General features: G+C 35.2%; 1 protein-coding gene across 2 annotated transcripts in view; it reads left to right on the top strand.

Annotated features, from left to right (window-relative positions):
- Positions 1-12,886, top strand: part of OLA1 (Obg-like ATPase 1) — a 221,892-nt gene extending 209,006 nt beyond the window's left edge. For both annotated transcript variants that reach the window (XM_006866651.1, XM_006866652.1), the window contains 4 exons: positions 5,986-6,126; positions 6,815-6,911; positions 9,026-9,148; positions 12,356-12,886. In XM_006866651.1, the coding sequence (XP_006866713.1) occupies positions 5,986-6,126; positions 6,815-6,911; positions 9,026-9,148; positions 12,356-12,457 (463 nt within the window). In that variant the 3' untranslated portion in view covers positions 12,458-12,886. The remainder of the gene's footprint in view (positions 1-5,985; positions 6,127-6,814; positions 6,912-9,025; positions 9,149-12,355) is intronic.
- Positions 12,887-13,633: the final 747 nt, after the last annotated feature.

The raw sequence follows: 13,633 nt of genomic DNA, 5'->3' as shown, positions 1-13,633 counted from the left end.
GATGTAATATAAGAATGACTGGAGTTCTTCAGACAATGGCTCTGTGAGGAACTATTTGTGATAATATCTCTTCACTTGATATGAATTCAGATTTCACCAAGTCCTCTCTGTTGGAGATTTTGAATCTAGACTCTGAAGCTAACATGTAATGTTTTTCCAAGATTTGAGGCTTAATAGAATAAGGGAGTCATAAAAATTAGAAACAATCTAAACTAGTTATTTTTCCTGTGAATCTGAAACGTCTGTGGCATTGTAGAGGATTCAGAGCAAACATTTCACTTGTATTTCCTAAAAGCCTAGTGACTTTCTTCCTCAGTTTTTTCTATCATTTATCTCTCGTCTCCTATACCAGTGGGATAGGTAGTCAGCATTTACTGAGTTGTCAGTTGGTCTGCATAGTCCTCTCAGGTTTTCATGCTTTTAGTTAATATGCTTTTATTTTAAAAGTCCTTCTGAGAGATTAATATGCATATGAATTACTTGAGGATCTTGTTAAAATGCAGATTCTCATCTGGAGTGGGGCCAAGATTATGTTTCTGACAAGCTCCCTAATAATGTGGTGGTATCTGTTCAGAAACCACACTTTGAGTAGGAAAGGCCACCGTTGTCATTCTATGCAACATTTGGGAGTAATGCAAGAACTCCTACATACATCAAAAGGGGTGTCTTTTATTTATTTTATTTTATGACTTGGAATTGTAATTTGGGTGAAGGTTTACTGAGCAAATCCGCTTTCCACTCAACAACTCATACAAGTATTCTTTCTTGCCATTGTAATCCCTCAGTGTCAGGTCACTCATCCATCGAGTCAGTTCCAACTCATAGCGACCCTGTATAGAGTTTCCAAGAAACAACTGGTAAATTTGAACTGCCGACCTTGTGGTTCACAGTCCAGAGCCTTAATTTGCCCTTCCTATATAGCCTAGTGTCCTGGTGTGGCACTGTAGGATAAGCTCTGGACTGCTAGCCACACAGTCAGTTGTTTAAACCCACCAGCCACTCCTTAAAAACCCTCTACAGGTAAACTATGAGTCAGAACTGACTTGATGGTATTTAACAACAACAGTGTAACCTGGTGCCAAAATCCTAAACCTAGAACCACAAAAACTGACTCAGAGCCCAGGAAACTCCCCCATCCTCTCCCAAGAGGAAGCAACCACAAAACTAACCCATAGATCTGCCTCAGCAACCCAGGGGACTGAGGGACTTTCCTGAAGATAGCAGCTGCTGCCATAATAGCCACACAGATACACACAGCACATACACAGAAACCAGCAGCACCAGGGCTCCCTAGCAGTGGTACACCCAAGGAACTAGAAGTAATTAGAGCAGTTTTACATTAATCTGCTTAAAATGTTGAAAGGGACAAAGAATGTATTAAATAAAAGTAAAATGTCACCAAAAAGAAAGATTGAGTAATTTTCAAAAGAAAAAGAATGCTTAGAAATAAAATTGTTAAGTGCCATTGAGTCAATTCTGACTCATAGCAACCCTATATAGGGTTTCCGAGGAGTGGCTAATAGGTATAAACCACTGACCATACAGCTATCAGCACAGTGCTTAATCCTACAGTGCCACATCAGTACCACAGAAATAAATTTAGTAACTGGGAAAGATATGCAAACAATGTAATCTAACTCTATAGTAATTATGGCATCAAAAATTTCAAGACTGGCTAAGAAGGTCACATTATTATAAGACTAAATGTAAACTTTTGGACATTTAATATCATCCTCTGTAAGATTAAAAATCTCATCTGCCCAAGTTTCTAGCTAACAGATCACAACCTGCCAATGTATCTCAAAGCATCACACATTTTGTCTTAGAACTGATGTTGCTTAGTGCTATCAAGGCCGTTCTGACTCATAATAACCCTGTGTAGAGTTTCCAAAGAAGATCTGGCGAGTTTGATCCACAGACCTTATGGTTAGCAGTCCAATGCTTATCCTACAGCATTATGTACACCAGGACTTTTAATAAAAACTGATGTTGTTAAGTGCTATCGAGTCGGTTCCGACTCATAGCAACCCGGTATAGGGTTTCAGAGAGGCTGGTGGGTTTTAACCACCAACCTTGTAATTAGCAGTCCAGTGCTGATCCCACAGCGCCACCCCAGGACTCCGATAGTCCCTGCTTTATCTCCTTGCTTGTGGAATCCCTACCAAGGAGAAAAATACAACTCATGGCAGTTCTTGTGTATAGTCATCTAGGCTTCTCTCAAAGCCTCACAGATGTGCCCCTGTCGCCTAATCATGGTGCCCCTACCGTAATCTGTAAAACGAGGACTATGTTATGTCTTTATGTTATTTTGCTCTTTGAGAGTCATCTGATCTTACTGTGTTTTCCCCCCACCTCCTTATAATTTGATATAACATCATTATTATGATGATATTATTACTGTAATTGGATAGTTTTCTTTAGACATTTGCTAACATTTCTATCTGGAGGTTATTCCATCACTTTGCAAATGTACTTAAAATTTGTTTTTCTAATATTGAGTTCAACTTTAATTTTTTTTTAAACTTTTTATAGAAAGGATCATCAGTTTTTACATTCAGCAAATCTTATATTTTGTTTCATCTTCAAGATTATATTCCCCTCCATGTAACAAGTTATCTTACTTCCCCCTGTGGTCGCTGTTTCCATCCCACCCTCCTTCCCTTCCCTCCTCAACTGGTGGTGGCTGTGTGCCGTGGAGTCGGTTCCGACTCATAACGATCCTGTACAGGATTTCCGAGGCTGTAAATCTTTATGAGAGCAGAAAGCCTCATCTTTGTCCTGCAGAACGGCTGGTAGTTTCAAACTGTTGACCTTGAGGTTAGCAGTCCGACTTGTAATGTTGCCCTTTTGGTTTTGAATGATTGACCATTCCATGGCGAGCATACCTTACTAGTGTTGTTGCCCCATCCCAAATACCTACCTACTGCTTGGCTAAAAATTGGGCCAAGAGAGTGTCAACTTTACTTTTCCATATCCCTCATATGCCAATAGCACACATTTTCTGAGATGACTAGCTATGATTTGGGGTTTGGCTTACAACAATAGAATAGACATTTTTTGCAAAAAGGTGACGGGTCCCTATGGGGTTCAAACTTGTGATCTTGGCCTCATTATCGCACTGTCATAACCATCAGACCAAACAGATACACTACATATATATATTTCAGTCTATAATCTTGAAATCAACTCAGATTTTTTAATTATGCAAGATTTCTTTCAAATGTGTAATTAAAAATCATTTGGGGACATTTCTCACTTTTGTTTGATAGTCAAAGTCACAAAAGTAAAGCAGACAGCCAAAGAGCCTAACTTACTTTTCATCTTCCCTATGTTTTCTATGACAGTGAAAGTCACAAAAGTGAAGCTTGCAGGCAAAGAGCCTAACTCACTTCCAGAGAGTGCTACGGCACCTTTACTTTCAGTGAGGCTGTAGCAGGTCTGATGTCAGTCACTTTAGAGACCTTTAGACCTCGCTGCTCATTTATTGCTAACATGTACCAGCTCCGCTTCTGCATTATGAAGATCATCTGTCAACACTTTGAGATATTCTCCTTTGTTATTAAGCTTGTGATGCTCTGCACTGTCAGGTTTTTTGCCAATTATAGTTAAGGTACAATGGTGTATTCACCAGATCAAAGTCTCACATTGGCGGTAGAGGAATGATTTGTAAGTCTTTATTCATCTGAATTGTACAATAGAACACCTGAGGAATGCAAATAATCCTTCTGAGGACTCGGTAGGAAAGGCTGTTAAAATGATAGGGTAGAACTATTATTCTGAATTGATGTTTTAGCCAAAGTAATTATTTCTTACCTTGTTGTTTCATAACAATTCTAGTTTATTTGATATGTTGATCATATTCATGAAACAAAAGGTTTATGGTGTTTTTATATTATCCTTTTACATGGGCTTGCTTTATTTTACTTTCATTGAATGTATATTTAGTATGTGAACTGCATTTAAAAAATTACATAGTTCATTCTGACTTGTATAGTAAAAACGTTACTGCACCATTAATAACATTTTAATATAATGTTTTGTTTGAAAGTGGGAGCCTATAAAGTAACATTAAGTGGTATGGAGTCAGTTCTGACTCATGGTGACCATGTATAGGGCTTCCAAGGAGCAGCTGGTTAGCTTGAACTGCCGACCTTGCCATCCAGCACATTAACCCCCCCTGCACCACAATACTAATTTAAATTTTGCCCTTTTTATTTACCACTCTAAATAATTTTGGAAAAGAAAATACCAGTTTGGATTTGATCTTTTAAAGGCCACGTGTGACACTGGAGGATAAGCACTGGACCACAAGGTTTGCGGTTCAAACTCAACAGCTACTCCCTAGAAACTCTTTACAGGGTCACTATGAGTCGCAACTGACTCAACGGCACTTACCAACAACAACAACCTTATTCCAAAATAAACTTTAGCATTTGGCCCATTTTTCAGTTATGTGAGTGAAAGGAAAAATACTTATTACTATTATGAAGATAAAAAAAAAAAATCACTGATAGCGTCCTTTTACAGCAAGCATGCATAAATTGTTATATGAACTTTATCACATCCTAAATCCTCTAATCCCGTGACATTTTCTTTTATAGTTGAGTGTTGATAAATTTATGGCTTAGTTCTTATTTTCTTTTCTCCTAAAGTGACATTTACATTAAGTATTTAAAATATTTTCTTAACAGCTTTTTGCAAGAATAGTTATTAAAATCTTGGTTGAACTATAGCAAATTAGTGAGACTGTGTAAGACTCTGATGTGCACTAGATTTTTGAGGTAGAAAATTTCCATGGAATCTATAGTTGAGCCTATACTCAACTCAGTTTCAGAATAATAAAAATGTATTCTGAGAATCAAAAATTAATGTTTTTGTTGGTTTACTACTTTCCAGGCATAATTTTCCAGGTTCTTTATAATATAATATGTACTATTACCTCTATTTTTACAGATGTGAAAACTAAGGTTTAGAAAATTTCAAAAAACTGCCCAGAAATAAAAAGCTAGTGAAGTGGTAGGATTGGAACTTGATGAATCTGTTCACTACACTTATTTTATTTGGGTTCTAATTACCACTTTGGAAGAATAAAACCACCCAGTACTGTCTTTTCAAGAACAAGTATGATCTCGATTCCTAGCGGATTTGGCTTTCAAACCCTTTGTGATGAAAGGAGTTTATTTCCTCTACAGTTCAAATTGGGAGCTCTGTAGCATAAACACTGAACTGTGAACTACAAGGCTGGTGGTTCAAGCCCACCAGCTGCTCTGTGGGAGAAAGTTGAGGCTTTCTGCTCCCACAAAGATTTACAGCATTGAAAACCTACACAGGGTTGATTTGAGTCCAATTTGACTCAAGGGCACTTAATAACAACAGTTCTTAACCATTCATGGCTCAACTTCACAGGAACAGTTTGTTTGTTATACGATTTGCAAATCTGCTTTTTCTGGACATGATTGTTTGGGGTAGCAAACATTTCCCTAAAAAGCATGACAATTGTAAATTCTATTAGTCCAAGAAGGAACTGAACCAGGCATAAAGATATCTGGGTGGAGCAGATTATTTTCTGCTAAGGATTCTTCAAAATTACATAGCAAATGGAATTTTATTTTATTTTTCCTTTGAATAATGTTACTTTGTAAAATAAGGAAAATAATAAGAACTCATAAAATTGAGGTTTTATTCAAGGGCATAGGTGTTATTGCTGAACAAATTTAGTGTAACTAAAGAAAGTTTAAAACTATTTGTGTAATAGTTCCTATAGATAATGTGTTAAAGTAAAACTAGATTACAGTAAAATATTATGGCGTACACCTGAAGCAATTGCTGCCTGTTAATGCCTTGACCTTGGAAAGCTATACACAAAAAGATGGCATCATAAAACCGTGCAATTCTTATGAATATGTATGTGCTACTTGATAATAATGAATGTGGTACAGTCATGCATGCACTACAAGATAATGTTGTGCCCTTTTTTGTCTACAGGTTGATAAAAATTAAAGAGTGGGTGGACAAGTGTGACCCAGGTGCCTTGGTCATTCCTTTTAGTGGGGCCCTGGAACTCAAGTTGCAAGAATTGAGTGCTGAGGAGAGACAGAAGTATCTGGAAGCGAACATGACACAAAGGTTAATTAGCATTCATTTTCCCCACACTTTATTATCAACTATTTCCTTGCAGTAATTTAATTGCTTGCGCTGATAGAATAATAAATGACAGAGTAATTACCATTATAAAGAGGGAATCTTCTCCTTTCTTTACCATGAGACAGAGTGAAAAGATTTATTTTAAATTAAGTTTTTAACTGTCATCTGTCATCTCTGTACAGTGTTTTAATTATAACATAGGTATTAGTTATGTATATTTTTGAGAAGGAATGATCGCCAAAACTCTTTCGTCATGTTTGGTGGGGGAGGGAAAGGGTGAATTGGTTGCCATAAATTTTTTCCTGAGTAACAGTAATGTATTGTTTAAACATTGAATTTCAAACACATCATGTTGCTTCTATGACCCATGTCCTGGAAATAATTAACATCGGATGAAAAGAGTCATAGCATAGGCAATTCTAATTTTTTTCTTCATTGTTTTGAATAGTAAACAAAATTATATCTTCAGATTAATACAATTAAAGCCAGTTTTAGAAGAGGTGTTTAGAAATAGTTACATGCTTTCTGGCCTCTTAAGTGTTTTATAAAAAGTTGTGTGATCCTTTATCAATATTTTTAATATTTCTTCTTGAATGAATAATTTAACTCTACACCCATCTCTGGCACAATCAACTTATATGTTGAGTGGATTTGTTTCATTTTATTTCAGTGCTTTGCCAAAGATCATTAAGGCTGGGTTTGCAGCACTCCAACTAGAATACTTTTTCACTGCAGGCCCAGATGAAGTGCGTGCATGGACCATCAGGGTAAGATTCATACTTATTCATCAGCTATATCCAGTTCCACACTATTGAATTCAGATTGATATCACTGACTTTGAAGTTTGTCATGGTGGCGGTTAGCTAGTCATTACAGATGAGGTTTTTGTCCAGGATAACTTTAATTATTTGTGAGCTGCTGAACAGTGAAAGTGGAGCGGCATTGATTGAGGCAGGTAACAATTGATTCTGCCTATTACATAGTCTGAATTTCTTCATCCTGTAGAATCTGTCTACCCTCCTCCTGTGGTCAGAGATAAGACGCACCAGTATTGTGCTTGCTTAATCTGTGTGACTTGGTTTGTCTGCAGTGAAATTGATGTTGCTTTTCATTTTGTATTCACTAAGTTTGTTTGGGTTGCGGGTGGTTCTTTCCTCCTTTGCTTTGCTCGGATTACATTTTCAGCAATAAAAGCAATATGACATCATTATGCTCTTCGTAGATACACAGTTGGGCTCAAAAAGCTAAACTCAATATGTGATCATTCATGCTTTTATTTTATTTTTTATTTGATTTCATAGCAGTAGTGTTTATTTTTACAATGTTTTTATTCAATCGTGTTTCTTTAAAAATGTGATGAGTATTTTAAATATTGATGTATACTGATTATGATCAGAGAGAAGTGACTAATTTATTCCCAGAGGACAATAGAAACTGAACTGTAATGGTTTGCTTTTAAATGTAAATATGCTGTAATATGGTAGTTACTCTTGAAAAATATTTTGAAATATATGTAGTCCTGAATAGTGTGTTAGTGAATATAAAAATAATGCCCGAACTTTTAGAAATACTCAGCATCTTACCCAGTCCTTCATTATGCTTTTTAAATATGTACTACATGATGCATTTTTAGTACTGCTTTGATTTCGGTTTCAGTGACTACTGTAATTTATTCAGTTACATTTATTTTGATTAAGTATGGATAGAAATATGGAGGCAGTTCAACATAACATTAAATGTGTTGTGGGGATGTGAGATTCACTTTTCTTTAGCTCCTCTCCCCTTTGTAAAAAAAAAAAAAAAAAAAAGGTTTGATTGACTTCTATCCAAGGTCCTATTATACAGACTTAGAAAATAATGTCAAAGCATATCCAAGTTGGTAAACCAATTTCCAGAGTTTATTTTTACTGTATATATTTTTAAAGGCCTATTTTTAAGCCTTAAAACTTCCCAACTTAAGTATTTGCAGCAGGAAAGATGACGTGCTCTTGGCTTGAAACAGTGAAAGCTGGTTTCTCTTAAGACTGATTGTACGTATCCATGATTTAATGTGCTAAGATACTTAGTCAGGTAAGCATCAGTGAGTAGCCATATTAACCCAATACATCTTTTATTGTAAAAACTGTGCTTTATAGCGTTAGACTCCTTATCACTTTAACATGCTTTATTAAGCAGCCTTTAGGTCACCATTATTGCTCACATTTCTTTCCGTGGTTTCATGTGTTTGGAGTGTATATCCTTGTAATTTAACATATGAGGTAATTATAAGACATTTCTCTTTCTATATCAACTTGAATTTTCTTTCACGATGGTTAGAGGCAGGATATATCATGCAGTATCTTTGGGAAATTATTATTAGAATTTTATTTTTGTGACAATTTCAAAATGATTTGCAGAACATAGATTATATTACTTGTTGGAAATACATTTTAAAAATCCCTTTATGTATTTTTATAGATATTCTTTAGATGAGCTGAAATATTGAGTGCTTTTTATCTTTTTAAAACCTTTGATAATTCAGCTGGAAAGTTACCTAAAAATCTTGGGTTTTTTGTTTTTGGTGTTTTTTTTTGCTGTGAAGAACAGAAAATTGAAATGAAACCTATACCAAAAGCAGACCACTGTATCTAAATCAATAAGACTATGGGTGACTCATAGGAAAAATAAAGCTGTATATCTGTAATAACCTACTGGTTTATCTGTGCTAAATCTTCAGTACAGATCGTGCCTCAATGTTGAAAATATACTGATTGTATACCTGACATTTTAGCTGAAATTTAAGTTTAAATTTCACCCAACTGTAGGTCAGAGGCAAGAAACTACACTTATTATCAATCATCTTAAATGCACAATTACTTTTCTCCGGTCTTTCCTTTCAAAGAAAGGGACGAAGGCTCCTCAGGCTGCAGGAAAGATTCACACAGATTTTGAAAAGGGGTTCATTATGGCTGAAGTAATGAAATACGAAGATTTTAAAGAAGAAGGTTCTGAAAATGCAGTGAAGGTAGGGAATAATTTTCTATTTTCATATTTTGCCATTTTCCACTGATAGGAAGATACTTATTTTACAATTTTCCATTGATACTTGTGATAAAAATGAATGGTAATTGTCTTTTAAACCATGTAGTCTAAAGTGAAATAATAATATTATCAAAGGCTTAACGTTACTATTAACCAACTGAAAAGCTAAAGATATTCACACTTTTACATCATGGAGGGAAAAAAGTGAATTGTCAGTAGTTTTGTGCATTTTTTTCTATAACTGAAAATAAGTTTGTTTAAAATTATCAAGAATTTCTATTCACTAATAGCTAGTGGAAATTATACTTACTACATTTGCATATCTGAAGTAGATGATCAGGATTCATTTAAGGAAAGGGACAGAACTAGTTAAATGAAATTGGTGTTGCTGAAACTTGATGATTGCTGGTATACTTTTTTTTCAAAAAACATCTTTAGGAATTTGATTTACTTTCTCGACACTAGAGGGCCGATCCAAAATTGTTCTTTAATAAGTATAGTTTGATTTGTAGCCACTAATAGTGAATCAACATTATACATGAGTAATAAATTATTTCAATTCTATTACAAACTTAATTTCATTTGACTCCGTTTTTCCTTAGAGAAACCTAATGGTTGTGTCATATCTAGTGAGCAGATAGGCCAGCTGATTTAAATTGACATTGTAGGAAGGCTTCTTTATCTTTCATTGGATTTGGTATTTGGAAACTACCTTAGAAAATAATAGAGAATTTAGAGAGAGCCCTCTTATGTTTGCTACTTCATAATTTGAAAGGAATGCAAAGAAGTTTATTTCAAGTTGAGTTTGTTCTCATTGGAATTATTAGAAAGACCAGACTGAGCAGCAGGACTTTCATAGAACTGTTGGAGCCCTAGAAGGAGGAGGGAAGAAATCTTGGTATAATTGGTTCAGTGTGGAATGAGTACCATTTTGTTTTTTAAAAAAGAGAGAAGTTACAGTTTATAATTAAACAGTCATTAATTTTTCAGTGGTGTCATCTGTATTGATAGATAGGTATGCAAATATTCAGATTGAACTTAAACTAATTAGTTACACTAATTACACTTGAAGACTGTAAGGTTATTTTTCAACTTGCTGCATCATATTGGCATATATATTTTTCAGAGTAAGGGTGATGAAAAACAGGGACATTTTCTGCTGCTAGGATTCAGAAATCAGGTGCTTCTTTTTTATACCCTCACATGGTTTTTTCCAGTTCTTTAAAGAGGGTGATGTTGTAATATACTTGGAAGATTTGTGTAAATTATGAATACTCCTTTAACTATATAGAGAAACTTTATATTTGCTGTAAAAAATTTATCATTCTTTTAGAAATATTTAGCTCTAACTGAGGCATAAATTAAAAAGGTTAACCAGTGGTTTTTCAGCCTAGAATACCATACAGTATTTTACATGGTTTTTAACCTCCAAAACTAGTGTTTGAAAATTTGAACTCTGAGTAAGATACATTTATGAATTGCTTTATGCTTCTTTATTCAACAAATATTTCCTTACATATTATCTAGTAGTTTAGGTTTGAGAGCAAGATTGTGTGTATGTGTATGTATGTCTATGTGTTTCTAACACCAGTGCAGCATAACTAATTTAATGCCAGCGCTGTGAACTATATACTGAATAGCTCTGTGTGGGCTTTGTAGTCTACAGGGATATCACATTATTAGCAATCATATCTGCTTAGGCAAAGCTGGCTTCTACAGATGGCTGCTTTCAAGTGCAAATGAACTGGTTAGACGTGTCTTGTTTAATACATACTCAAGATTCACAAATGGGTATTGATTTTTTTTTTCAACCAGTGTTTCTGATAGCAGTGGAAATGGATTAAATGGTCTCTAGAGAATTTAAAGGAACACTGTCACTTTTAATTAATAGTGAACTTAAGTAGTAACAAAGTATATAAACTTCCATTTGTGTCATGTCATTATGTTTTTGATTTAAATTAGCTATATATACTTTTGTAATAGTGAGCTTGATTCTAGAAATAAATAGCACAAGGCCTTCAATATATATTATATTTCTTTATAAAATTCATGTGGAAAAAAATGTGTGTATGTATATATATATATATATATACACACTGTAGAATGTTACGGTACATTAACTTTTTTGGGTTAATTTTGTATGTAGTTGAGTTCATTGAAAATATGCTCACTATGGCTCTGTGGTCGTATTTGTTGATCTTCATCTCAGATGTATGATCTTTGTTAGTATTTTGTTACAATTATACTTAACACATTCTTATGTGTTAACACATTTTTATCGATATCTGCAAAGCTAAGTACTAATCTTATTGGGCAAAGGTTTCATATTCTCAACAAATTTTAGCAGAAGAAAATATACTTGAGAGAATTTATTCCAGAAGACCCTCAGTTCCTCCTTGTTGAATAGCCATTGGTTGGGTCACGTGGCCCCAGGTTGGGTATGCTGACCAGCCTGCTGTGCTTAGTACACAGTGTGTGTGTGTGCTGTGCCACAGGGTCAGGCGAGGGTTCCCGTAACTGCTGCTTATTTCTCTTTGAATCACTAACATATTGCACATCTGGATCTCTATGCCAGCAGGTGGAATCAGTTGCTTTGCCTACTAATTTACAAGTGGGGAAAAATCAATTTACAATTCCAGCCTGTTAGATTCTTCTCATAACTATGGTCATTAGTAAGACTAAATGAAAAACTCTAAAAGGCAATAGTTCAGTATTTGCACATTATAATTGATCATAGTTTCCCTTAGAGAAAACTACCTTTTTGCTATCACCGATGTCACCAAAGAATTTAAGTAAATGCAGCCGCTTTAAACTAGTTATACAGTCTTCTTTCTTGCCTGGTTTGATCTGTTTTGTTACAGTGACTTGCTGGATGTTTGCAGACACATCAGAAATGTACCATAAACAGCATGTAATGAAACTTAATGATATTGGTATAATTACATTTATGTACCAACAATTTAGTGGAGAATACATTATGATTATGTATATATGTAAAATCTAGTTCTAACCAAATCAGTAATACTTGGTTTCACTGTAAGTCAAGTTTTGAGCTTGTAGAGCTTCCTACATTTTGGTTTTCCTTTTCTCTCTCTTTTTTAATATGCCCAAAGAAATATACTTCTACCACTTACCTTATGTATTTAGTTGCAAAATAATAACCCATATCCTCTATATTTCCTGTTTGCAGGCTGCTGGAAAGTATAGACAACAAGGCAGAAATTATATTGTTGAAGATGGAGATATTATCTTCTTCAAATTCAATACACCTCAGCAACCGAAGAAGAAGTAAATTTCAGTTATTGCTCCGATAAATATACAATTTCTAAAAGGCTTATAAGTTTTTTTTGTTTTTGTTTTTAAATTAAAATTTCTGAAAACTAGAGGGACAAATAAAGTTTGGGGAAGGGTGGGAATCTTCTACAAACAAAATTATTTTTATTTGTTTTAAAATGACAAATAACTGTACCTCCAATGAAATGCAGGTTCACTAAATGTGAACAGCTTTCCTTTTCACGTGATTAAGACCCTCCTCCAAATTGTAAAAGCTTTTCAGGAACCATATTACTCTCATGATACTTCATTAATCTCCATCATGTATGCCAAGCCTGACACATTTGACAGTGAGGACAATGTGGCTTGCTCCTTTTTGAATCTACAGATAATGCATGTTTTACAGTACTCCAGATGTCTACACTCAATAAAACATTTGACAAAACCAGCCTTGGTGTGTTTGGGGATGTCTGTATTGACTGACTGGTGTGCTGAGTGCGATACGGCACCTGGTGGCTGCTGATTACAGAATTTTAAGGCGTGTGTGTGACACAGTAGCTGGCAGTGTGGGCCAGCTGCAATTGTATCTTAAAAGTGAGTCTTTCATGGGAGTCAGAAGAATAGTATACCAGGGATTTGCCTCCAAAAAGCTAATTAATTTGTAGATGGACATTTACTGAAAGATGATAGCAGTGATGCTACAAAGGATATATCAGAGGTGACTGTGACCAAAAAGAAAAACATCCAGGGAAGAAATTCTGCTGCGAAACTGATGGGATTAGTGGTGGTGGTGGTTCTAACCATATGGAAGAGTGTTCGTTTTCAATTCTTCCTTTGAAAGTATCAAATTGCAGCAGTTGCCCCATTTGATTCTGGTGAGTTACATATTTTTGTTTCAATCATTAGTGAGTACAAAATCTCACATACTGGTTCTAAGATAGTCTTAGAATTCTCTCTCCACCCTCCCTTCTCTCCCTTGTTACAGTCCTGGGAGACCTTGGTCCCAATCCATACCCAATTCAGTGGAATGAGTATCCACTCCCAGGCCCATCTCTGCCTCTGGTGCTTTGTAACATGCAGTTTACTTTGAAGATGAGGGGAGTATTAAAGAAACACAGAAGCTTAATATTGAAAGTTACCCAATGTAGCACCAAAGGCAAGAAAAAGGTGATTTCAAGCACTTGACTGCATAGAG

This window comes from Chrysochloris asiatica, unplaced genomic scaffold (genome assembly GCF_000296735.1).
Source record: "Chrysochloris asiatica unplaced genomic scaffold, ChrAsi1.0 scaffold00094, whole genome shotgun sequence".
NCBI classification, from domain to species: domain Eukaryota; kingdom Metazoa; phylum Chordata; class Mammalia; order Afrosoricida; family Chrysochloridae; genus Chrysochloris; species Chrysochloris asiatica.
The sequence above is the reverse complement of the archived record's forward strand: the minus strand, read 5'-3'. Positions and strand labels throughout refer to the sequence as shown.